Source organism: Akebia trifoliata, chromosome 11 (genome assembly GCF_017979445.1).
Source record: "Akebia trifoliata isolate Shusen 1 chromosome 11, ASM1797944v1, whole genome shotgun sequence".
NCBI lineage: Eukaryota > Viridiplantae > Streptophyta > Magnoliopsida > Ranunculales > Lardizabalaceae > Akebia > Akebia trifoliata.
In genome coordinates, this window is record NC_141385.1 from 41480970 (window position 1) to 41507828 (window position 26859).

General features: G+C 34.9%; 1 protein-coding gene and 1 pseudogene across 1 annotated transcript; both read left to right on the top strand.

The window, feature by feature from the left end:
• Positions 1–2177: 2177 nt before the first annotated feature.
• Positions 2178–11154, top strand: LOC147391730 (benzyl alcohol O-benzoyltransferase-like). The gene is made up of 2 exons (XM_086459889.1): positions 2178–2690; positions 9824–11154. The coding sequence occupies exons 1-2, from the start codon at positions 2247–2249 to the stop codon at positions 10739–10741; spliced, it is 1362 nt and encodes a 453-aa protein (XP_086316015.1). The 5' UTR covers positions 2178–2246; the 3' UTR covers positions 10742–11154.
• A 12661-nt stretch (positions 11155–23815) lies between these two features.
• Positions 23816–24751, top strand: LOC147391731 (benzyl alcohol O-benzoyltransferase pseudogene; annotated as a pseudogene).
• Positions 24752–26859: the final 2108 nt, after the last annotated feature.

The following is a 26859-nucleotide window of genomic DNA, read 5'->3' on the forward strand; positions in this document are numbered from 1 at the left end:
CCTAAAAATGATGATTTTTACGTGCCGAGGTCACATGGTCCTAGCACAGCAGAGTTTCTAAGTGTATGTCATGTGTTGAGGGCATCTTTGTCATTTTTTATTTTCTTTTTTGTAATTTTGTCGTATAGATTCTTTGGTCAAAGAATAATTATTTCTATTTCAAATTTATTAAAATGATTAAACAATTTTTTTTTCAAAAAAAAAAAAAAAAAAAAAAATAGTTAATTGTTTAACATTGGTTAGAGTTAATTTGTAAGTTTTTTGCTTAAATTGGTTAAATGTTCTAAAATTTCTTTAGTGTTTTAAATTTCTCAATTGGTTAAATATTTTTAAATTTATTTGTTAAAATTCGAAAGTTTCTTGAATTTGAAAATTCCAAAATTTAGCGAGAAGCTTTGTGTGGTCTTGAAAATTATGATTTTTATGTGCCGAGGTCACATGGTCCTAGCACAGCAGGGTTTCTAAGTGTATGTCATGTGTCGAGGGAATCTTTGTCATTTTCTATCTTCTTCTTTGTAATTATTTCCTATAGACTCTTTGGTCAAAGAGTAATTATTTCTATTTCAAATTATTAAAATGATTAAAAAAATTAAAAAAAAAAAATTGGTTAATTGTTAAACATTGGTTAGAGTTTGTAAGTTTTTTGCTTAAATTGGTTAAATGTTCTAAAATTTCTTTAGTGTTTTAAATTTCTCAATTGGTTAAATATTTTTAAATTTATTTGTTAAAATTCGAAAGTTTCTTGAATTTGAAAATTCCAAAATTTAGCGAGAAGCTTTGTGTGGTCCTGAAAATGATGATTTTTACGTGCCGAGGTCACATGGTCCTAGCACAGCAGGGTTTCTAAGTGTATGTCATGTGTTGAGGGCATCTTTGTCATTTTCTATTTCCTTCTTTGTAATTATTTCCTATAGATTCTTTGGTCAAAGAATAATTATTTCTATTTCAAATTTATTAAAATGATTAAACAATTTAAAAAAAAAAATTGGTTAATTGTTTAACATTGGTTAGAGTTTGTAAGTTTTTTGCTTCTTAAATTGGTTAAATGTTCTAAAATTTCTTTAGTGTTTTAAATTTCTCAATTGGTTAAATATTTTTAAATTTATTTGTTAAAATTCGAAAGTTTCTTGAATTTGAAAATTCCAAAATTTAGCGAGAAGCTTTGTGTGGTCCTGAAAATGATGATTTTTACGTGCCGAGGTCACATGGTCTTAGCACAGCAGGGTTTCTAAGTGTATGTCATGTGTTGAGGGCATCTTTGTCGTTTTTTATTTTCTTCTTTGTAATTTTGTCGTATAGATTCTTTGGTCAAAGAATAATTATTTCTATGTTCTGGAATCAAATTTTTTAACGTAGCATAATCTCTAGAGTCGTCGAAGCATAGTAGTGATCCTAAGCATTTGTAATTCTTATGCCAAGTTTGCCAAAGAAGGAAAATATCAGGGAGGACTTAAACGAACTTAGATAGATCTGTAGAGGTTCCCGTCAAGGTATTTCAATTCTCAAATTGTCTCTTTTTTTAATCATTGGGAATTCACAACAATCGAAGTGACAAAATACCAAAATAGGCGAGTGCAAAATGGGGTGTCTACAATTTTGTGCAAAGCCTCATAGCTTAAGAGAAATCTAAACAAATAGTACCTAGCTGAGGATTCTGACATCAATGGCTTCAAGAAACATAGTGTAATTTTTATGAGCGATAAGGATCTCTTTAGGGCAGTGAAAATGTATATGTAGGTGATTATTACATGAGCATTCGAAATTTTAACCAACCCCTTGTCCTCTCTACATTATTCTTCTTTTATATAATCTTACTTAAAAAAAAACACACACACATATAAGAAAGCAAAAGAATTTATTTGGTACCACAACTATAACAATGTAAAAGACAATTTGAAGATACTCTCAACGCATTCATGTGAGAGAGAATTATTTAATAGATATATAAATAACAAGTGATTTACGCATTGAATAGAATTCCTATATTTAAGGACTCTAGAATCACTTGGATGGGACTTTAAAGCTCTTTATTTGTAAAGACTGTGAAAACATATAGACTCTTCAAAGAATCTTCAAGCATTTGGACTCTCCAAATAAAAAAATAAACGTTTTCCAAACTTGCCCATATCACACGTCTCTCTCTCCCTTTTAGGTTTCTATAAATAACTGTCTTAAACTACAAGTCTACCAACACAAATTCACTACAAACAATACATTTATCCCTCTTTGTTCTCCCATTTTTCAGAATGGAAACCTCGACTTCTCCTCTAATGTTCAAGGTAAGAAGGCATGAACCCGAATTAATTAAACCCGCTAAGCCCACACCCCATGAGTTCAAACACCTTTCGGATATCGATGACCAAGATTTTTTTCGGTTTCAAATTCCTATTATACATTTTTATCGAAACAATGTGTCAATGGGAGGGAGAGACCCTGTTGAGGTAATTAAAGATGTGATTGCTAAAGTGCTCGTTTTTTATTACCCATTGGCGGGTAGACTTAGGGAATGGCCAGGCCGGAAGCTTGTTGTGGATTGCACTGGGGAAGGTGTAATGTTCATAGAGGCGGATGCGGATTTTAGAATGGCACAATTTGGTGACGCACTTCAACCACCTTTCTCGTGCTTTGAGGAGCTCCTTTACGATGTTCCGGGGTCTGGAGGTATCCTTAATTGTCCTCTGCTGTTAATTCAGATAATTGTCATATCACTTTTTCCTCACTCGCCCTACCATCAGCATCTTGGTTTGTGTTAGTAATTAGTGTTATTTGTAAGCTAAAAACCCTTACATTTTCTTTTAAAAAATCTGTCATCTTCAATTTCCTCAAAATCCTCTCTTATTGTTGAGGTTTGAAGATTGAATGTTGAGGTTGAAGAGGAGTGTACAAAATTTTACAAACTAATTGCGAAAGGTGGATTTTTAGAGAAAAACAATATCTTTCTTACAAGAGGTTGAAAATGATCAGTAAACTTAGATCATTTTTCTGTTTGTCTTTTTCAGAAGAGGTTGCAGATGAGTAAATTTAGATTATTTTTTGGTTTGTCTTTAAGCGATGATAATGGGTGGAGCCAGGATTGCCCCCACCAGCTCCTTACTAGCTCCGCCCCACTGACATATGGTATCTCGAATGAGTGATTATTTGCTCCCAACGCTGTAAGCAAATTTCCTCACAGACCAACACCATTTTGGCATGTGGTGCTGATGATATAAGTAATAATAAGAGATTTTCTCTCTCCTATCATGGTAAAAAATCGAAATTTCCAAATAAGATCATCTTGTCACATTCAAAAATATGATCCAATATAAAAGTGTTGTAAAAGATGAAATTCTATGAATTTAAAAAAAAAAAAAAAAAAAAAAGGGAATAGTTTTCACCGACATATTTTTATTTTAAATTTGGGTACTCATTAACCGTCAATTTTCAACATCATTGATAAAGTTTAAAAAAATTGTTTTTCTTTTTAGGTTTTTTTAAAAATGAAATTCTTCGTGAAATCTAAAAGGTTGTGGTGTTTGGCTGCCAATATGATAATCTGTGTGGATCCCACAATGCTTTTCAAGATTTGAAATCTAAAACTAAAGATTTCTGGATAGTGAATGTGTGAGTAGGAGAGAAATTTCCTTCTTGTTACTTACATCATTAGCACCACATGCCAAAACGATGTTGGTCGGTGACCGCTGTGAGTAAACAATCACCTCTATCTCAAATATTCATCAAAACTAGAGGTGTATGTCTATAACTATGTTATAGGTATAGTAACTTACATATAATTCAAGAGTCCTAATAATCTGACTCCCCCACGTGGTGTACTCAAAATACTATCCTGTTGTGGCATGTGCTTGAATCGTATATCTTTTTTGCCTCGGGATACACATATGCACATCACCATAAATATGTGTAATTGTGTATCAAAAAGATCTACAATTCTAGCACATGCTACATCAAGAGAGTATTTTGCGTATGTCATGTAAGCGAATAAAAAATCATTACTCATAATTCATTTTGAGTATGTCACTTGAGTGAGTCAAAATTCATTACTCATAATTCAATGAACTCAGTTCAAATTCAGGTTTGTGGTTCGTCACTCTGGATTGAATACAGATTGTAGGAGTAGGTAGAGATAATTTGTTTTTTGGTTTTCTTTGATTCCTAGATCGGTTCATTAGGCTGGTTGCTAATGCATAGATAGAATTCAATATAAGTTATGTTGAAATAATAAACTTGATTTATCATAGTTTGTCTCTAGAGTTTCTAGAATTTTCTTGTAATTGGTAGAGTTTCTAGAATTATCTTGTAATTGCTAGAGTTTCTAGAATTTTCTTTTATTTACTAGAGTCACTAGAAATACTCTTGTATTTTCTAGAAACACTCATTTATTAATTGGTATGTAGGAAGTATCTAGAATAATCTAAGTTATGGTGTATCTAGAATTGTCCATAGAGTCCTATAAATAGAGATGTTCTCCCACCATTTTGTATCATCCAAAAAAGATCAAGTTGAGTTCAATAATAAAAAAACCTCTTCCATCCAAAATTATTCTCTCCAATTTTCTCTTTAATTCCCAACAAAGTGGTATCAGAGCAGCCAGGTTCGTGAAGAAAAATGGCAAGTGGAGGAATGGTCCCCTTCCAAGTTCCAATGCTCACCAAGAGCAACTATGACAATTGGAGTATTAAGATGAAGGCGTTACTAGGAGCTCAAGATGTGTGGGAAGTTGTCGAGAAAGGCCATAAGGAGCAAGACGATGTTGCTCTTTCCCAAACCCAGCGGGAAGCCTTGAGGGATTCAAGAAAGAGAGACAAGAAAGCTCTCTATCTCATCTATCAAGCAGTAGATGAAGATGCATTCGAGAAGATCTCAAATGCAACTACGGCCAAAGAAGCGTGGGAGAAGCTTCAAACTTGCAACAAAGGAGTCGAGCAAGTTAAAAAGATTCGTCTTCAAACTCTTAGAGGTGAGTTTGAACTTTTATTATGGAGGAATCTGAATTAATTTCTGATTATTTTGCTAGAGTATTGGCCATTGTTAATCAACTAAGAAGAAATGGTGAAGATATTAGTGAAGTGAAAGTTATGGAGAAAATTCTTCGTACTTTGAATCCAAATTTTGAATTCATTGCTACGAACATTGAAGAAAATAAAAATTAGAAACCATGACAGTTGAGCAACTCATGGGTTCTTTACAAGCCTATGAGGAAAAACAAAAGAGGAAAAAGAAGCAAAAGGAGACTATAGAGCAACTACTACAACTCAACTTGAAGGAAGAAAATTTTGGAAATAATAGAAATCAAAGAGGAAGAGGACGTGGCCAAGGACGTGGACGTGGACGAGGAAAAGAAGGAAGGGGCGGCTTAAACAACAACTTCAACAATTCCAACAACTCTAATTACTTCAACAACGGAGAAAGAAGTCGAAATCCACAAGCAACAAGAGGGCACGGAAGAAGCAACTCATGGTCAAGGAACGACAAATCTCACATCAAATGCTATAATTGCAATAAGTTCGGTCACTATGCCTTCGAGTGTAGATTGCCAAGCAAGGTCGAAGAAAAGGCCAATTTCATCGAAGATAAAGGTAGAGAAGAAGGTACGTTGCTGCTAGCTTGCAAAGACAAAGATGAAGGCCAAGAAAATAAATGGTATCTTGACACCGGCGCTAGCAATCACATGTGTGGACAAAGAAAAATGTTCGTGGAGCTCAATGAAGCGATAGGAGGGAATGTCTCCTTTGGAGATGAATCAAAAATACCCGTGAAAGGCAAAGGTAAAATTCTCATACGCTTAAAAAATGGAGGCCATCAATTCATCTCAAATGTTTATTTTGTGCCCAACATGAAGAATAATATTTTGAGCTTGGGTCAATTGCTAGAGAAAGGGTATGATATTCACTTAAAAGAAAATAACCTTTTCTTAAGAGACAGTAAAAGTAATTTGATTGCCAAGGTGCCCATGTCAAAAAATAGAATGTTCCTCTTGAACATTCAATACGATGTTCCAATGTGTCTAAAAGCTTGCTATAATGACTCGTCATGGTTATGGCATTTACGCTTTGGACACCTCAATTTTGGCGGGCTCGAACTTTTGGAAAAGAAGGAGATGGTAAGAGGTCTACCATGCATCAACCAACCCGATCAGCTTTGCGAAGGATGTTTGCTTGGGAAGCAATCCCGGAGAAGCTTTCCGAAGGAGTCATCATCAAGAGCTACAAAGCCGCTCGAGCTCGTACACACCGATGTTTGTGGACCAATTAAACCAAACTCTTTTGGTAAGAGCAAATACTTTCTCCTTTTCATTGATGATTTTTCAAGGAAAACGTGGGTTTACTTCCTAAAGGAGAAGTCGGAGGTGTTCGAGAATTTCAAGAAGTTCAAAGTCCTTGTTGAGAAAGAAAGCGGTCTTGCTATTAAGGCCATGAGATCTGACCGAGGAGGAGAATTCACATCAAACGAGTTCCAAAAGTACTGCGAAGATCATGGAATTCGTCGTCCCTTAACGGTGCCGAGATCCCCCCAACAAAATGGAGTGGCAGAGAGGAAGAATCGAACCATACTCAACATGGCTCGCAGCATGCTCAAGAGCAAAAGAATGCCCAAGGAGTTTTGGGCCGAAGCGGTGGCTTGTGCAGTCTACTTGGCAAATCGCTCTCCAACAAGAAGTGTGTATGAGAAGACACCACAAGAAGCATGGAGTGGAAGAAAGCCCGGAATTTCTCACCTCAAAGTCTTTGGAAGTGTTGCTTATGTTCATGTGCCTGATGAAAAGAGAACCAAGCTCGACGACAAAAGTGAGAAGTACGTATTCATTGGCTATGACTCAAGATCCAAAGGCTACAAGTTGTACAACCCAATTACCCGGAAAATTCTCATTAGTCGTGATGTAGAGTTCAATGAAGAAGATTCTTGGGATTGGAACACACAAGAAGACGAGTATGATTTTCTTCCTTACTTTGAAGAAGAAGAAGAAATGGAGCAACCGAGGATAGAAGAGACAAGACAAGAACTTCGAGAGCCTACTACTCCACCGATCTCACCAATCGGAAACCTGCATGAAGATTCGTCATCAAGTGAAAGTTCTAATGAGAAGACGCCACGCTTAAGAAGCTTACAAGAACTTTATGAGGTAACCGAAAATCAAAATGATATCACTCTTTTGTGTCTCTTTGGTGATTGTGAACCTCTAAGCTACCAAGAAGCGGTAGAAAACAAGAAATGGAAAGACGCTATGGATGAAGAAATCAATTCAATCACAAAGAACAACACATGGGAGCTAGCTACACTTCCACAAGAACACAAAGCGATTGGAGTAAAATGGGTGTACAAAAGACGAAGAAGAATGCTAAAGGAGACGTGGAGAGATACAAAGCAAGATTAGTGGCTAAAGGCTATAGTCAAAGAGAAGGCATCGACTATGATGAGGTATTTGCTCCTGTTGCTCGTCTTGAAACCGTTAGATTAATAATTTCTTTGGCAGCTCAAAATAGATGGAAGATCTACCAAATGGATGTAAAGTCCGCCTTCTTAAATGGTTTCCTTGAAGAAGAAGTCTACATCGAGCAACCATTGGGCTATGAAGTAAAAGGACATGAAGATAAAGTTTTGAGGTTGAAGAAGGCTTTATATGGCCTAAAGCAAGCGCCGAGAGCTTGGAATACTCGAATTGACAAGTACTTTCAAGATAAGAATTTCACCAAGTGTCCATATGAGCATGCACTCTATATCAAAGTTAAAAATGGAGATATTTTGATTGTATGCTTGTATGTGGATGACTTGATCTTCACAGGTAGCAACCCGAGTATGTTTGAGGAGTTCAAGAAAGAAATGGCGAAAGAGTTTGAGATGACAGACCTTGGGCTCATGTCTTACTACCTCGGCATTGAAGTAAAGCAAAAGGACAAAGGCATCTTCATTACTCAAGAAGGCTATGCTAAGGAAGTGCTTAAGAAGTTCAAGATGAATGACTCTAATCCAGTTGGCACGCCGATGGAATGTGGAATCAAGTTGTCAAAGCATGATGAAGGAGAAAAGGTGGACCCAACTCTCTATAAAAGTCTTATTGGAAGTTTGCGCTACCTAACTTGTACTAGGCCGGATATTCTCTATGCCGTTGGAATCGTTAGTCGCTACCTGGAAGCTCCAACAACAACCCACTTCAAGACTGCAAAGAGAATACTTCGATACATCAAAGGTACAACCAACTATGGCTTGTTTTATTCATCTTCTAACAATTATGAGATAGTTGGATATAGTGATAGCGATTGGGGTGGAGACTTGGATGATAGAAAGAGCACCACCGGATTTGTGTTCTTTATGGGAAACACTGCTTTCACTTGGATGTCAAAGAAGCAACCAATCGTCACACTATCAACTTGTGAAGCCGAATATGTTGCTGCAACATCATGTGTTTGTCATGCTATCTGGCTAAGAAACTTGTTGAAAGAATTAAATTTACCACAAGAAAAGCCTGTCGAGATTCGTGTTGACAACAAGTCAGCACTCGCACTAGCAAAGAATCCTGTCTTTCATGAAAGAAGTAAGCATATCGACACTCGTTATCATTATATACGAGAATGCATTGGAAGAAAGGAAGTAAGGTTGGAATTCGTGAAATCTCAAGATCAAGTAGCAGACATATTTACCAAGCCACTCAAGAGAGAAGCTTTTACCAAATTACAAGGTATTCTTGGAGTCACAAATCAAGTTTAAGGGGGGGTGTTGAAATAATAAACTTGATTTATCATAGTTTGTCTCTAGAGTTTCTAGAATTTTCTTGTAATTGGTAGAGTTTCTAGAATTATCTTGTAATTGCTAGAGTTTCTAGAATTTTCTTTTATTTACTAGAGTCACTAGAAATACTCTTGTATTTTCTAGAAACACTCATTTATTAATTGGTATGTAGGAAGTATCTAGAATAATCTAAGTTATGGTGTATCTAGAATTGTCCATAGAGTCCTATAAATAGAGATGTTCTCCCACCATTTTGTATCATCCAAAAAAGATCAAGTTGAGTTCAATAATAAAAAAACCTCTTCCATCCAAAATATTCTCTCCAATTTTCTCTTTAATTCCCAACAAGTTATACGTACAATTGTAAAGTTAAAAAATTCTAAGTTAAGTAGATATAAATTAATATAATAATCTAATTTTTAAATATAAACAATGAATATATATATATATATATATAAATTGTTACCAATTAAAAAATTATTGCAAATCTACATGCCTTGATTCCCCGAACCAACATACTTTGGTTAGTCGAGCTCAATCAAAATACCATAGGTTTGTGGTCCACTTGATTTTATGAACCCGTCCAAACCATACCACCGACCAGTTTGGTTCGTAGCAATTCATGGTAATTAGGCTAATACTAACTCCTAAAAAATATAATAATAATAATAATAAATAAATAAATAATCAAAACCTACATCTTTTACTTTGATTAGTATAAACTATAAACGATTTGAAAAAAAAAATGAAAAAGTCAATTCAAAATTTCACAGTGAAAATCTTTATATCTTTTTTTATTTTGAATCTTCCAAGGGATTTGTAGAATATCCTCTTGGAGGATATAAATTTTTATTTCGTTCGGCATTAGCAGCTTTCAATAAAAGGGTGGGGCCCTCTATAGCTTCAGTTTACTGATAAAAAAAATATTCGCAGAATGTGAAATTGACCCATCACATAAATAACATGTATTTAGGGCATTCTCAATTTACAAAACTACCCTCATTAGGCTTATTGGGATTGGTCATCAATGCAGGAGTAACTTTTCTGTGAGAAAATACCTCACACAAATGATTTCTCCTAATTTAATTAATTAAAACGTATGCAGGTGACCCGCCTGTTGTGTGGTGGATTCATTTTTGCTCTTCGCCTAAACCACCCCATGTGTGATGCTTCGGGTTTGGTCCAATCCTTGACCGCATTAACTGAAATGGCCCATGGAGCAACCACCCCATCAGTTCAACCCGTATGGCAGAGAGAACTCCTCAACGCACGTGACCCACCACGTGTGACATGCGTGCATCACGAGTACGATGATCAGGTGCTCCAACCCAACACCAAGAGCACACCCGTTAATGAGATGGTTCACCAATCTGTCTTCTTTGGCCCACAAGAACTATCAGTCCTACGAAAGAACTTGCCACCTCATCTCCGCACGTGCACAAAGTTCGAGCTAATCACCGCATGCATATGGCGATGCCGCACCAGAGCACTTGAGTTTGATCCAAACGAAGAAGTCCGTCTCTACTGCATTGTGAACGCACGTGGGAAGAATCATCGAACGTTACCTTCTGGATTCTATGGTAATGCGTTCGTATATCCAGCAGCGTTGACCAAGGCTGGGAATCTTTGTGGGGATTCTTTTGGTTACGCGTTAGATTTGGTGAAGAAAGCAAAGAGTAGAGCCAATGAAGAATACATGCAATCAGTGGCAGATCTGATGGTGATCAAGGGTAGGCCCCACTTTGCGACGGTGCGAGCCTTTATGGTATCTGATTTGACACGTGCGGGGTTTGGTGACGTGGATTTTGGGTGGGGGAAAGCGGTATATGGTGGGCCTGCAAATGCGGTAGCTAATGGGATGGTAACGTTCTACATACCATCAAGAAATAGGAGAGGAGATGATGGAGTTGTGGTGCCTATGACTTTGGATGGACCCACGATGGAAAGATTCCTAGTGGAGATGGTCAGAATGACCTCAGAAATTGGCAAGAACTCGACTTTTATCATGTCGTCACTCTAGTTATTGGGGAAGAGTAAGGCCAAGGGTCACGTTAATTAGGAAAATGCCGGAATGACACAAACGGAGACACAAAGGTAACAAAAATGATGTGGTGGTGGGCACATAACCGTAGATGCTATTTACTCGTATCTGGTGAAAAAGCATCTATGGTAATTTGCGCGACAGTACATCATTTTTATCACCTTTGTGTCTCTGGTTGTGTCACCCCAGCACGACTCCGTTAATTAAAGTTAGCATGTGCTCCAAATCAATTATCAAATAGTGATGCGTACTAGTGATATACTGTAATTTTCCTGCATTAAATGTCGGGAATTTAAATTTCTAGTTTGGTGTGTTTGAAAATCATGTATGGTCACGTGAAAGACTAAGAAATCCTAGTTTTTATTGAAGTTACTGCTAAATGCCCTTATATCTGGGGAGTCTCCTTGTTCCCATAAACTGGTTGATTGCTCCCCGGCAAGAGCCATAAACAACTTGATTGCTCCTCAGTAAGAGACATAAATTGTGTGATTACTCCCTATCAAGAGTCATAAATTGCTTAATTGCTTTCCGGTAAGAGTTAAAACTGCTTGATTTCTCCGTAGTAAGAGTCATAAACTGTGTGAGTAATCCCCAGTGAGAGCCAGAAACTACTTGATTGCTCCCCAGTAATAGTCATAAACTACTTAATCACTAACTGCATGTCACTCCTCGACATGAGTATAAATTGTCCCTAAGAAAATAACTAAATAAAACAAGAAGAAATGGAAAAAAAAATAAAATATGACATATCAAATGTAAGAGTTTGGACACAATTCTCTACCCTTGTATGGTTATCATCGAAGAAGTCTAGTGTCGAATCAATCTTGTTTGAAACAATCTTAGATCGTCAAGTTTCAACCATTCTATAATCTTTGACAACTATAATTGCACTTTCGTTCTAGAACTTTAGAGTTGTAGTTGAGCCAAAGCCTTGAACTACAAATCGGTCTAATCCCTATCAGACTTTAAGCTTGGGAAAACTAGTCTCTTCTTTTTAATTTTCCTTATCAAATTACTGTAATCTGAGTTTTGTTAAGGGAAAAGTTGAAGAAGCTCTCTAACCCAGGAGTACCCAGACAATTAAAGAATTTTCATCTACTCTTTTGCAATTCATTGCAAACAACTCTTGTAAAGGGGATAATTGTAGACACTCAAATATTGCATAGTCAATACTTGGAAGAACTCAAAAACCTCCAAGCTGGAGAACCCTTAAAACTTTTCGAAAATCAGCTTGACCCAAAGAATCCTTCAAAAGGGCTTTGAAGCCCATCAAAAGAGAACCATAGGCCTAAGAAAAGCTGGACTTTAGCCAAGCCATGGGTAATCCATGGCCCATGCCATTTTTTGCCCAGTTAGTACCTCACATACGAACCAGAAATCATTTTGCTTGGTTCTTGTCTCACCCAAGGACCCATGTAATCTTGCTTAGTCTCCTCCTCACCCAAGGACTAGTCAGTTGTTGTAGGAACCAATGCACTTGAGTGCTTAAGGGGAATTTACCCCTAAACCCTCATTTTCCATGGATCACAATTTCATTTTACCTTTTTACACCTTGTTAGTTCATGCTTAGCATTTCTCCACTGATTTTAATGTAATTGTGTTTCACTCTCAAATTGACGTTCCTGTCTTTAATTTATTGAGACTCAATTAAAGTAATTGACCTTTAAGACCATCACCTTCATTTTTTACTCAAGGCATTTTCTCTTAAATTCTTTGCCAACTGATCAAGTTCAAAAGCCCTTGATCTTTTTCCTATTCACAAGAATTCTCTAGAAACCTAAGAATTTTTACTCTTCTACCCTCAAGTTATTAGGAGCTTATTTTATGCAATTGTCTTAAAAGTCTCAATTCGCCATTTCAAATTACATGTCATTGCTATTACATTCTCTGAAGTTTGACTAAATTCAAGGGACTTAAAACTTCTACCCTTCCTATAAATTCTCTAGAACCTTGTGAGCTATTGCATCTCTACACTTTAATGATCAAAATTGGTAAGACTCAAGAGTCATGCTAGGGTGACATAGGATTTACTGTGATTCTCACAATTATGATGTGGACATGCATACATAACCATAGATGATTTTTACTCGTATCGCAAGGAAGTACATCTATGGTTATGTGTACATCCCAAATTAGACTTGTGAGAATCACAGTAAATAGCCTGTGTCATTCTAGCATTTTTCAAGACTCAATGAGGTACAAGGACCATCAATGACCAATTGATTAAGAGTATTTGAAGTCATTTATTGAGGTTTTCTTGAGAATATTTTGGTATTTGGACACTTATATCCCCAAGAATCTCAAATGAGTCTAATAGAGGCCTTTCCAAAGCAAAAGAAATGAAAATCTCAAAATTCTGCCCAATTGGTTTCTTACCCATTTTAGAAGCCTAGAGCAAGAAAGAGAAGAGGGGGAAAGAAGATGAAAAGACCAAAACAGGGAAAAAAAATTATATTTCTATTTTTATGTAATTAAATCCCTCAAATCCCCCTCCTATCTCTCCTTCTTTTAAATTTTATGCACATGTAATTTCTAATAATGTAAGTAGTTTAGTCTCCTTTCAATGACATAAAGAAGAAGAGAGTAATCATTCATTTGTGAGGTAATAATCTTTTTTCTAAGTCCATAATAAACTTCTTAAAGAGTATTTAATTTTCATAGCAATTTATTTTTATTTCCTTTAATTTTCAAGTACTTTAAGTTTCAAGTTAATTTTCTTGACCAAAGAAGGAAGAGAGTAATCCTTCACAATGTGAAGTAATATTTCATTTTCTAAGCCAATGAATAAGTTCCTTTATGGAACCTTACATCTATACACCTAATACACACACCACTCATTTTCCTTTTAAAAATGGTTGAGTCAAAAGTACCGTAAATCTATCTAGATTTATACTTAATACTCTAAGTCAACAAAAACAAGCTTTAGAGGAAATATATTCATGCATAAGGTGAAAGTTCCGCAAAGGATGTGTCCAACAAAAATAGACTCCCATGTAAGCATATGTGTGTGTGGGGGGGGGGGGGGGGGGGGAGAGCTCGAGATTCCAAAACGTGAAATCTACTAAGACTTACACCTTAAAGCTCTTAAAAATTTTCAACAAGTATGAAATTTCACTTTTAGCTTGTTTATTTCACCCACATATAAGTTGAGAAACATATCCTATTTCTTTGTGTTTGTACATACCTACTATCCTCCTAAACGTAAAAAAATGTAAAAATTAGTTTATACTTCACACTAGGCCAATTTTTGGTAATCACCAATTTGGTGGGTCAGACAAAGTGCTTAACACTTTCCTTGTCTTACAACCGAACTTTTTTATCCTTTGCCCCAAGATGAAAATCAAATTTGAGTCACTATTTCATTAAAAAATCATATTTCAAAACCTATTTAATGGTGTCTATTCATATCTAAACTTTATGAATGGTGGTGACTCCTAAACCCAAGTAAATGAGGTCAAAACCTATTGAACTCGCATATCTAAAAGATCCAAAGGTTGGAATAAAAGATGTAATTCGAAAATATATTACAAATCTCAAAGATTCATCTCAACTATTGGATCTCACAAATAAATTGTTGAGATTATGTGTGAACATATGAATTCACTTTCATGAGTCTACTGATCCCAATCATATATATATATATATATATATTTACCTTTAAGAAATTTCATTTGGGGGTCTCCACTGTGTTAAATGATGAACAATACTCCTTGACCATTACTATCAAGCTCCACAAACCATAACAGAAAGAACAAATTATTTTTTCTAAACAAAGCCGAAGGTCTTATGTTTCATCCAATATCTTTTCTTATAAAATTTAAATTTAAATAATTTAAGAAGAAATTCTAGTAATGGATATGTGAATCATACGCATCATGACATCAAAAATTTCTTGCGACATTTGAACTCTAGAGAGAAAAACTCTTCATTTCTAAAAAGAGAAAATCCCAAGAAAGAAGGAATGTATGAGGATGAGATATTGACTAGATACATTCTAAAATCACCAATTAAGATCTCCTTTTAAATTAGATAAGGGGAAAATCGGTAACAGGATCTAAAGTGATCTTAGGGTTTCATCTTTATAAATAGATGGATAGAGGTATTAAAAGATATGAGTTCTCCCCCCTCTAAATTAGATATTATTTTTGTACTAAAATCCTGACTTGGGTATTAGAGTGGTGTTGTTGCAGGCACACCTCGAAGCGTAGGAAGGTGAGAATTCTTATCAATAAGAATCAAGAATCACAAGGTAGAGCAAGTTTTTGCATCTACAATTTGGCACATTCGTGGGAATTGAAACAAGGGACACAACGTACACATGGTAAAGACAATAATAAAAAGAGATCAAGGTACTATGGAAAGGAATGGTTGGGGTATAAATTAGAAGTTGGGGGCCACCCCTATGAGGAATCCTCAATGGATTTAGGGTTTTCATTACAATTTTAAGGGATAAATTATGCTCAGATCAGGGAAGAAGAAAATAAGGAAAAAAAAGGAAAATCATGGGGTTGGGGAGATGAAATCTACATCATATAGGGAGAAAGTCTGGATCGAAGGAAGGGGTGAGAGGTGCTTCAATCCAGCTTTAATGGTGTCCATTGCAACTCTTTCAATCCTCGAATCCATCTCTTTGCCAAGAACCAAATATTGAAACCAACTATCAAGATCTAGAAATTGTTGATCTTATAGTTGTTGTTTTTGGGAAACTAGAATGTTGAGGTGTATGGAAATCAGGGGCAATTTCTCAATATTGATGGAGTTCTTCATAATGATAATGCACCAGATTTGAAGAGTATAATGGAGGGAGAGGCTCGTGATCAGGACACCACCCTTCCTTCGTGGTCGATAAAATGTATATGGCTTCCACAAGTGGTTTGAGATTTTTTGACAGGGAGAGGGAGCACTAATGAAAAGTTGCAGTTCCACGCATAAGGTGTTCGACAAAAAGTCTATTAGACTCATATCCTCATATGGGCAGGGGAAATCTCTAGATCATAGGATAGAACGAGATGGAAGGGATATAGGAATATGCATTCTGTTCAAGCACATCAAATGGGTCAGTGGGAACAACTTCAATGGTACAGAGGAAACAACTGTAAGTTGCTATGAGGGAAAGTTGCACACTTGCAACCATTGTGTACTGATAAGGTCCCATAAAGTTATTTTTTGAGATCGTAATTACCCAAGGATTATCGACACTTAATTGCCATTCTTCCTAAAAAAAAACAAATTATATAAAATTACCAAGTTATTGAAAGTTAAGAGAATTTCTATTGATTGCAAGTAAAAAAGCTAATTTCGAAGACAAATAAAAATGAAAATAATTTTCATCACAATGCTCAAGCTAAGATGAATCTTCCACCCAAATCTCGGAATAAAAATCCATCACGTCACCGCTCCGCGGTGACTTTGTAGTGTTTCGAGCCTCGAGATTCGTACTAAAACTTCTAGACACTTTGGCCATTATAATGATGGATCTATCTCGCATCAACTAGAGAAAATTTGACTCGAAACTCGAAAGAAATTCTATAATTGAAGGGTTGTCTCAAAGAAAAGGGCTCCTCTCCCTTCTTCCTAATTTTGCTCTATATTTTTTATTTTGTGAAAGAGAGTTCTTTTAGAGTAAGAGTTAAAAAAACCCTCTTTTCTCTTTCCTTATTTATTTCTTCTTGTAACCATAGTCTAGTTCTTAGTTTACTTTTAAGTTAGAATCAAAGTGGAGTAAAGAATTTTCTCATTCTCTTCTCCACCATACTTTCTCTATTTTACTCTGTTTCTAGTAATTCCCCACGATGATCAGCTAGACTATCTATAGAGAGGTCAATGATGTTGGAGCAAGTCTATCTTAATCTTATTTAAACAATTCTATTACACATATTTTAATTATACTTGTGTGAAGACTATTACGTATGAGATTATCTGATTTGTATTGATTGTTCTCATTTTGATGATTTATGCTTAGATAAGATCAAGCTTAATCATACTCAGTGATAAACTTGACATAGAAATCTGATAATCCCACCTTGTTTTAGGATTCACACATATTTTGGATTTAACTAAAAGAAATAACCGACTTATCCTCTGATCCACGAATAAGAGTTTCGTTGCATGGATTGAGACCGAATTAGAATTGCTCTGAATTTTAAGATAACTTGCAAAAGTTGATTGATCTTTCTAATTATTACATTGTTTTAATTTTAATTCTTGCTTTAAATTCATTTTATTTCTTAGTTGCAATTTCTCTATACTTTGTTTTTAATTTTGTTTTTAAAATCTGTTTTGGTTTTGAATTGAAAGAAGTTTTGAATCGATCGTTGTCCCTATGGATCGAACTTTTCTTGCCAAAGTTTATTATTATTTGTTCACTTTATATCTGTAATCGCATACGAAAAATTGGCATCATTGTCGAGGACAGCGATTCGATTCATTTTCATTTCGAAAAGAATCCAAGAGAGATTTGACATAGAATTTGACATAAAAGCTAAACTAACAAACGAGAGACCAAAATATTTTCATTACAATCCTTGATATATCATAAAATTGTTCCAAAAAGAATTTTTCATTTTCGTCAAAATTTTACCGCTCAACAGTAGCCCTTTGGTGCTCAGCGATGGGGTGGCAACATTTACCTCTGAATTTTTGGGAGCAAGCTTCTGACATCATGAATATTGTAATGGGAATACTTATTTTTTATTAGCATTCTGACTTGGATAATCTTGTTATTTTCAAGTGAAGGAATCGATGAAAGGCAACTTGTGGAAATGTTATCCATTGACTTGGTTTATGTGCCAAGAAGACAGTAACTTGTCAATTTTCTTTTCATTTTATTTTTATTAAAAAAAAATTTGTATTAGGAACTTGAAGTTGTAATAATGTTTAATTTGATCTAAGAAGGCTCGGATTGTAATAGTTCTAGGGAAGGACGATAGTGGGACGAAACTATCTCGACCCCTTAGGTTCATACACCGAAATTATTGTCGGTGGCCTGAGTCGACTCAGATTGTTCATCCCCTATCTAAAACGAGAGGTAATATTCGAATCACTCACGTAACACTCGTCAGTAGGTTTCTGCATTGATTTTGGATGATTAAACTGTACACCTTGTTTTGCACATAGTAATAAGGGTAACGTTACGAAGATGACACTATAAAATAAAAAGCAGATTTTATCACTGATATCTTGTCTTTTTAGAAAATTAAATTCACAGTTAAAAGTTTAATTAAAATCGGTTAGACTTGACTCTAGACCCTACCGAGCTCATTAAGCAAAGTTAATCTAAGTTGCACCAATTGCACTTCTTGGTCGAAATCAGTGCTTAAGCGAGATCCTGTCTCACTCTATCTCGTTGTACTAAGGGGATAAATAACGTTTATTCTAAATGAGAGGTGACTTAAGAGTGCCTTTGCTCAGCATTGTACATCATCTTTCAACTAGAGATTAAACTGACTACTTTCGATTTCAGAGAATTGGGTTGGAGGCTTAAATTATCACTTTGAAACAGTTAGGAGTTGTCTAGTCTATAGAACCCATAAATCACTGTGTGAATATCTACCTATTTTTTGTGTGAGTCTGTAATGTATGTTAAAATAAATATAGAATCCCAAGTAGATTTACATCATCATGGAGTTTAGGAGATAATCATGGATCATGTGCATCCTATGTGATGATTATGGTCATCCTCCTGAGTATTGTCTAAGTCTACCCATGCTCTGTATTATGAAGGCCAATACGCATAATTCTCAAAACTCTTATTAGATGCTGACACCTAGTTCGTTTGACCAACTATACCACATAGATAATTGGCTTCCCTCGAATACCATACCTTGTTAGAATGAGTTCACTCAGGATAGTCACTTTTGTATCCATAAGGATTTTTATATCCACGATATCTCAATGATGGATCCAATCATAATTTCTCAACAATTATTCAATTATAGAGTTGTAGAGCCTGAGCCAACATCCACTCGCTCATATTTGTCCTCTCTTCCATCTTCTTCATCAGAGTCCTTGATGACTAAGTTGTCAAATCAACAACAACACTTTGTCCAGCAACAACAGCTCCATCAACAACAACTAGGCAATGGTCAAGCCTTCGTTAGCATAGGAACTCAATTGAGTCACCTAGCGTTATCTTTAGAATACGGGACATTTGATAAATTTGAAAATGAGGATATCTCAATCACAAAAAATCTACTACTCTTTCAAAATAACTTTAGCGATCAATTCCATTCTTTTGAGGAATTTGATGATTATCTATCAATGACTGATAATTTGTTATCGATCAAAATTCAACTAGGTCAACTAACTATGCCCTCAAAAGAAAGAAAGAATGATTAATTTTCAAATGAGATAACTCCTAAGAGCCAATCAATGTTTTAAATTCCCAATGAACTAGCTAATTGTATAAATCTAGCTAAGGAAATTGATCCACCATCAGAGGAGACTATACATATGCTAGACCATAGATCGTTTCCCATGGGATACACAACTATATATATTTATCGGGATGTGTAGATAGGTATCACGAGGCATGAAATCTATGGTTCTAGCACATGCCATGTCAGGAAAGTAGTATGTTGAGTATGCCACGTGGGAGAGTCAAATTATCACAACTATATTAACATATTCAATAGTGGCTATTGATACTAGGGCTAGCAATGGATTGGTTTAGTACTAGATTAGTGCCACTCCAATACTGATCCGAAATATTTTAAAGATGTACCTGATTCGAACGAATTAATCAATTTGTGAATTGAATCCAATCCATTTCATTTCATCCTAAATTTGAAACTGATCCGGTCCGATACGAACACATACTTTATTTTTCAAATTATTAATTTTCAAAAAATTTTAAAAATATAAAATCATATAAAATTTTTAAAAATTTACTTTCTTACTACAAATATAGAGGGAAATAAAAAAGATAAATATTTTATCTATATATATTTATATGAAATTAGGAATTTAAAAAAAAAAAACATATTGAAATATGTTCAGATCATATTTTTTTTAAATCAGATTGAGGTACATCCAAATCCGATTCGAAATTATTTTGGATCTAAGATTTAAATCTGAATCCGATTTGAAAATTCAATTTTTCATGTTTTTACGGACCGATTAGTTTGGACAACGAATATATTTCAGATCATTGCTTGCCCTAGTTGGTACCATATATCGAGTTCAAAATATAGCGTCCTGTACCCAACTTAAATAGACTTTGGACCAACAAAAAATAAACTCCAAAGTGGAAATAATCATATCTGAGCAATCTTTTTGTTTCCCTTCAAAGATACGCCTATTTCTTTCAAACCACACCCCCCAACAGATTGCGAATGGTGTGATACTCCACAACCTCCTTTTTGCACCACCAAAAGAATACCCAATTGCCAACCAAGAATTAAAGAGGTCCCTCACTATTTTAGGTAAGCAGGTTAGTACCCCATATAACTTTAAAAAATGAGTCCAAATATGTGAGTGAACCTGCAATGAAGAAGAAGGTGGTCTGATGATTTTCCATTGTCCATAAATAACACACAACAACTCGCCCCGCACCATCCACACCGCATCAAAAAGTCCACCGTTTGAATTCTTCCTAAGGTCGTCGTCCATGTGAAGAAAAAGACTTTACTTGGCATGTTTGGTCCCCAAATTGAGATATGAGGAAAACTGTCTAAACCTCCAAGTCTACCAACACAAATTCACTACAAACAATACATTTATCCCTCTTTGTTCTCCCATTTTTCAGAATGGAAACCTCAACTTCTCCTCTAATGTTCAAGGTAAGAAGGCGTGAGCCCGAATTAATTAAACCCGCTAAGCCCACACCCCATGAGTTCAAGCACCTTTCGGATATTGATGACCAAGAGTTTTTTTGGTTTCAAATTCCTATTATACAATTTTTTTGAAACAATGTGTCAATGGGAGGGAGAGACCCTGTTGAGGTAATTAAAGGCGCTATTGCTAAAGCACTTGTTTTTTTACTACCCATTCTCAGGTAGACTTGGGGAATGGCCAGGCCGGAAGCTTGTCGTGGATTGCAATCTTCTTTTAAAAAATCTGTCATCTTCAATTTCCTCAAAATCCTCTCTTATTGTTGAGGTTTGAAGATTGAATGTTGAGGTTGAAGAGGAGTGTACAAAGTTTTACAAACTAATTGCGAAAGGTGGATTTTTAGAGAAAAACAATATCTTTCTTACAAGAGGTTGAAAATGATCAGTTAACTTAGATTATTTTTCTATTTGTCCTTAAGAAAAGGGAGTCACAAATGGTATCTAAGTAGTTTTAAGAAAAATGAGAAAAACAATATCTTTCTCAGAAGAGGTAGAAGATGAGTAAATTTAGATCATTTTTTGGTCTGTCCTTAAGCAATGATAGTGACAAATGGTATCTCAAATGAGTGATTGTTTGCTCACAATGCTTTGAGCAAATTTGCTCACTGACCAACACCATTTTGGCGCTGATGACATAAGCAATAATAAGAGATTTTTTCGCTCTCCTGCCCATGGTAAAATTTCAAAATTTCCTAATAAGATCATCTCGTCACATTCAAAAATATGATCCAATATAAAAGTGTTGTAAAAGATGAAATTCTATTAATGTAAAAAAAAAGGTTATTTTTCACCGTCGCATTTTAATTTTAAATTTGGGTGCTCATTAACCGTCCATTTTCAACACCATTGATCAAGCTTAAATTTTTTATATTTTTTAACCATGAAGTTCTTCGTGAAATCTAGAAGGTTGTGGTGTTTGATTCCCAATATGATAATTTGTGTGGTTCTCACAATACTTTTTAAGATTTGAAATCTAATAAAGATTTCTGGGCAGTGATTGTGTGGGCAAGAGTGATAAATTTCCTTCTTATTACTTACGTTATCAGCACCACATGCCGAAATGGTGCTGGTCTGTGAGCACAGTGAGCAAACAATCACTCTATCTCAAATATTGATCAAAACTAGAGGTGTATGTCTATAATTATATTATAAATATAGTTACATATAATTCAAGAATCCTAATAATCTGACTCCCGCACGTGATAAGGTCCCAATTATTCAATTTTGGACCACATTGCACTAAGATTACCATTACATAAATGTTAGTTCCTTTAAATAATTATAAAATTATTTTATTTATCAAAATTAATAAAGCTAATGATATATTAATGTTAATTGTAGCGCACGTGGAAGCCAACAAATCGTGAAACAATTACGGTTACAATACACGAGCCGAAAGGAAGCATCCAGAAAAACCTCGAAGGATTTGGGCGCCACTTCACCGCGCCGCGGCTAGCCATAACCGCGTCGCGGTCATTTCGAGGAATTGGCCCTCGAGATTTTCACAGAAGCTTCTAGAAGCTTCGGTGGTTGTAACTGAATGGGTAGTTTGAAGCGAATCATCCGAAAAGTTAACCCGATTGCCCGAATACGAACATTATAAATTTGAGGGTTGATTTTAGAGAAGGGTCTCTCCTTGCTCTCTTCTTCTCCAATTTTTTATTGTTCCTCTCTTTAATTTGCTGTAATTTTCTATTGAGAGTTCTCTTGAGTGTAGTGAGAACATCAAGAGTGTTCAATTCTTTTTCTTTGTAAATTGTTGGGAGAGCTATAAAAGAAGAATTCGGATCGATCATCATCTTCATCTTCTTCACCTATTCTCTCTTTTCTCTTTTATTGTTTTTCTGCAATTACAATGCTTGCAATGATTGGCTAAATTCTCATTAGAGAAGTTAAGGAAGCCATAGCAAATTAATCCCTCTAGTGTAGATTTAAATTCTTGCTTGCTTACATGTTTTAATTCCGAAAATTCTATTATGATTAAGGTAATCCAACTTATAATTTTGATCCAACTTAGATAGCCATTACTTAGATAAGTTCAAGAATGGCTATGCTATGTGAATAATCAGAATATAAATTGGGCAATCTCCATCATATTAGGATTTTCATGAATAGCTTCTAATTTCTTTCAAAAATTTAATTGATCCATCTTCCGATCCATGAGCAATGACTTGCTCCATGGATTGAGTTAATTTCAGAATTTATCTACACTATGGATTACTTGCAAAGGTTTACTTGACCTCTCTAATCCCTCTCTCTTAGAATTTTAATCTTTATTTTCTGTTTAAATTGCAATTTAGTTTCTACTACAACTTTGCTTTGTTTTTAAAACTAATCTGTTTTTGTTTCTAAATTCTGTTTTGGCATTTTTATCCGAATGAATCCTTGAATTCTCATTGTCCCTGTGGAACGAATTCGACTTGCCCAAAGTCTATTTCTTAATCTTAATCTCTGCATCTCTATAGCAAGATCTACAACCGATCACTCCCCCACGTGATATACTCAAAATACTCTCCTAATGTGGCATGTGCTAGAATTGTAGATCTTTTGCCTCGAGATACACATATGCACATCCCCATAAATATGTTTAGTTGTGTATCCCAAGGCAAAAAAGCACATGCCACATAAGGAGAGTATTTTGAGTATGTCATGTGAGTGAGTCAAAAAATCATTACTCAAAATTCAATGAACTCGGATCGAATTCAGGTTTGTGGTTTGCCACTCTAGATTGAATTCGGATTGTAAGAGTAGGTAGAGATAATTTGTTTCTTGGTTTTCTTTGGTTCCTAGATCGGTTCATTAGGTTGGTTGCTAATGTATATATAGAATTCAATACAAGTTATAAGTATCATTGTAATGTTAAAAAATTATAAGTTCGATAGATATAAATTATTATAATAATTTAATTTTTAGATATAACAAATGAAAAAATATCTATAATAAATTGTTATCAATTAAAAAATGATTCCAAATCTACATGCTTTGATTCGCCAAACCGACATGCTTTGGTTAGTTGAGCCCAATCAAAATACAATGGGTTCGTGGTCCACTTGATTTTATGAACCCATCCAAACCATACCGCCAACTAGTTTGGTTCATAGCGATTCATGGTAATTAGGCCAATACTAACCCCTAAAAAAGATAATAATAATAAATAAATAAATAATCAAAAACTACATCTTTTACTTTGATTAGTATAAACTATAAATGATTCGAAAAAAAAAAAAAGTAGGAAACGTATGCAGGTGACCCGTCTGTTGTGTGGTGGATTCATTTTTGCTCTTCGCCTAAACCACAACATATGCGATGGTTCGGGTTTGGTCCAATTCTTGACCGCATTAACTGAAATGGCCCATGGAGCAACCACCCCATCAGTTCTACCCGTATGGCAAAGAGAACTCCTCAACGCACATGACCCACCACATGTGACATACGTGCATCACGAGTACAATGATCAGGTGCTCCAACCCAGCACCAAGAGCACACTTGTTAATGAGATGGTTCACCAATCTATCTTCTTTGGCCCACAAGAACTATCAGTTCTACGAAAGCACTTGCCACCTCATCTCTGCACGTGTTCAACGTTCGATCTAATCACCGCACACCTATGGCGATAACGCACCATAGCACTTGAGTTCGATCCAAACGAAGAAGTCCGTCTCTACTGCATTGTGAACGCTTCTGGATTCTATGGTAACGCGTTCGTATATCTAGCAACGTTGACCAAAGCAGGGAAGCTTTGTGGGGATTCATTTGGTTACGCGTTGGATTTGGTGAAGAAAGCAAAGAGTAGAGCCAATGAAGAAGATTACATGCAATCAATGGCAGATCTGATGGTGATCAAGGGTAGGCCCCACTTTGTGACTATACAAACCTTTATGATATCTGATTTGACACTTGTGGGGTTTGGTGACGTGGATTTTGTTTGGGTGGGGAAGTCCGTATATGGTGAGCATCCAAATCCAGTAGTCAAGGGATGGTAACGTTCTACGTACCAGCAAGAAATAGGAGAGGAGATGATGGAGTTGTGGTTCCTATTACTTTGGAGGGGCCCACGATGGAAAGATTCCCAGTGGAAATAGAAAGAATGACCATAGAACCTGCTAAGGTTGAGGTCCAATATAGCAGGAACTCCACGTTTATCACATCGTCACTCTAATTAGTGGTGAAGATTAATGCCAAGCGTCACGTTAATTAAAGTTAGCGTGCAAGTGATATACTGTAATTTTCCTGCTTTAAATGTGCGAATTGAAATTTCTAGTTTGACGTAGTCGATTGGTCATGTCAATAGCAAAATAGGTCTTTACCTTTATTCAAATATTGAGTAAATTGTGAATTTCATTTTCTCTTTCCTTACCAACTTTTTGCTCATAAGCTCTTTATCACTTGTCACCTCAAATCTAAGGGACAAAATTCGGTGAAGTTTGAAAAATGTAATTTTTTTATTATGGAATTTTAATTTTAAATTTTAGGGTGTATGTGAAAATTCAATAGTCGTCTATTTTCAAAACATTAAATCAAGTTCAAAAAAAATATTTGATTTTCTATAAAATTTAGAGGACAGTGACGTTGGATTGCAAATGTGATAATACATCTCAGTTCAAGGATCCCTAGAAAGAGTTAAAATCTTAAAAAGTAAGACAAGTATTTTTCTTTAATTTATGAGAGAGTAGACGGGAATTCTAATCTTTTGGTGATGAGTCTGGTTCTTATGCACCTAGGGTGGAGGATTGAAATCCTCCAACACTTCAATATATGTCACATAAGTCACATTCTATCGAATTAATGCCTAAAATATCTTTTTTATTAAAATTTCATTGAATTGTAACTAACAAGACATGTATTGAGGTGTAGGAGGAGGGTTTCAATCCTTCTGAACAACGATTTGCTATTAAAAAAAATTTGTACTAATCAATGGAATGACGTCACATGTATTGAAAAAAAGCAAACTTGATTGATTGGTGGAGAGAAAATTTAAGAAGAAAATATCTGAGCCGTTAAGAGTTTGGATTTTACTTCTTTTTCAATACATGTGGCAATATCTTATTGATTCATCAGCTTATCACAAAAATTTCTTAATAGCAAATCTTTGATCCTCCACCTTGCATACATACAATCTTGACTCTTTTCTGAGAGTCCCCTTTCATAATTTTAGTAGATTTTCTAAGTTACGCTCTTCTCCTAAGTCCTAACTCGGAGCAGATCGTCTATAGCTCTTTGTAACTCTTGCTCTACAATCCATAAAACATCACATTTAACAAAAACAACAACTCAGTCATCTTTTACTCATGATTCAAATTAGATTTGAAAGGAAAAATAAATAAAAAATTTAGGGCATGTTCTTTACAGAAGTTAGTTTTAACTCCAGAAAACTAGTTTCTAAAAGAAACAGAAGTTCAGAGCCTGGAAAGTCACATCTAACAGAAGCTTGTTCTTTATAGAAGCACATAAATCAAAAATTGATGTTCGTTTGATAGCTTTTTATTGTAGAATTTTATCAAAATGACCAAAATACCCTTAATGTTGATAATGCATCCAAAATGATCAAAAATAAGCAGAATACCTTAATAAATATATAATTATAATATATATATATATATATATATAATAAATTTATATTAAAATTTTATAAAAATAATTATTTTCAATTTAAATAAAATTATAAATTTTATAATTCTATCAACTTAAAAATGAACATATGATAAAGAAAATACCTGCATAATACACAATCCAACAGTCACATAAAAATGAAGGGTATTTTGGTAATCAAGAAGTGATGATGAATTGGTTTTGATCTTCGTAGTAAAGATGAATGTATGTTGGTAAAGAAAAATGTTATTTTGATAAGTCCCTTCTATTTTTAAGGTTAAATTTGATTGGAAATTTAATTAAGATGAAGGGTATTTTGATAATTTCGTTTTGTTTTTAAAGGTTAAGTTTGATTGAAATTTTGATTAAAGATGAAGGATATTTTAGTATAAATGAAGGAAATTTTGAAAGACGAATAGTATTTTGATAATTAGTAAAGATGAAGGGTATTTTGATAATTTTTATTTTTATTTTTTAAGGTTAAGTTTGGTTGAAATTTTGATTAAAGATCAAAGATATTTTGACAAAAATGAAGGGTATTTTAGAAGATGAAGGATATTTTGGTAAAGATAAAGGGTATTTTAATAATCTCATTTCATTCTTTAAGATTAAGTTTGATTGAAAATTTTGATTAAAGATGAAGGGTATTTTGATAATTACACTTGAACCGTTTTACAT

What these genes read in the sequence shown, in the direction of transcription:
- LOC147391730 (XM_086459889.1), top strand. Translation starts at nt 2,247, where the DNA reads ATGGAAACCTCGACTTCTCCTCTAATGTTCAAGGTAAGAAGGCATGAA. An exon ending in ATTGTCCTCTGCTGTTAATT is followed by an intron (nt 2,691 to 9,823) that starts CAGATAATTGTC and finishes TTAAAACGTATG; the next exon opens with CAGGTGACCCGCCTGTTGTG.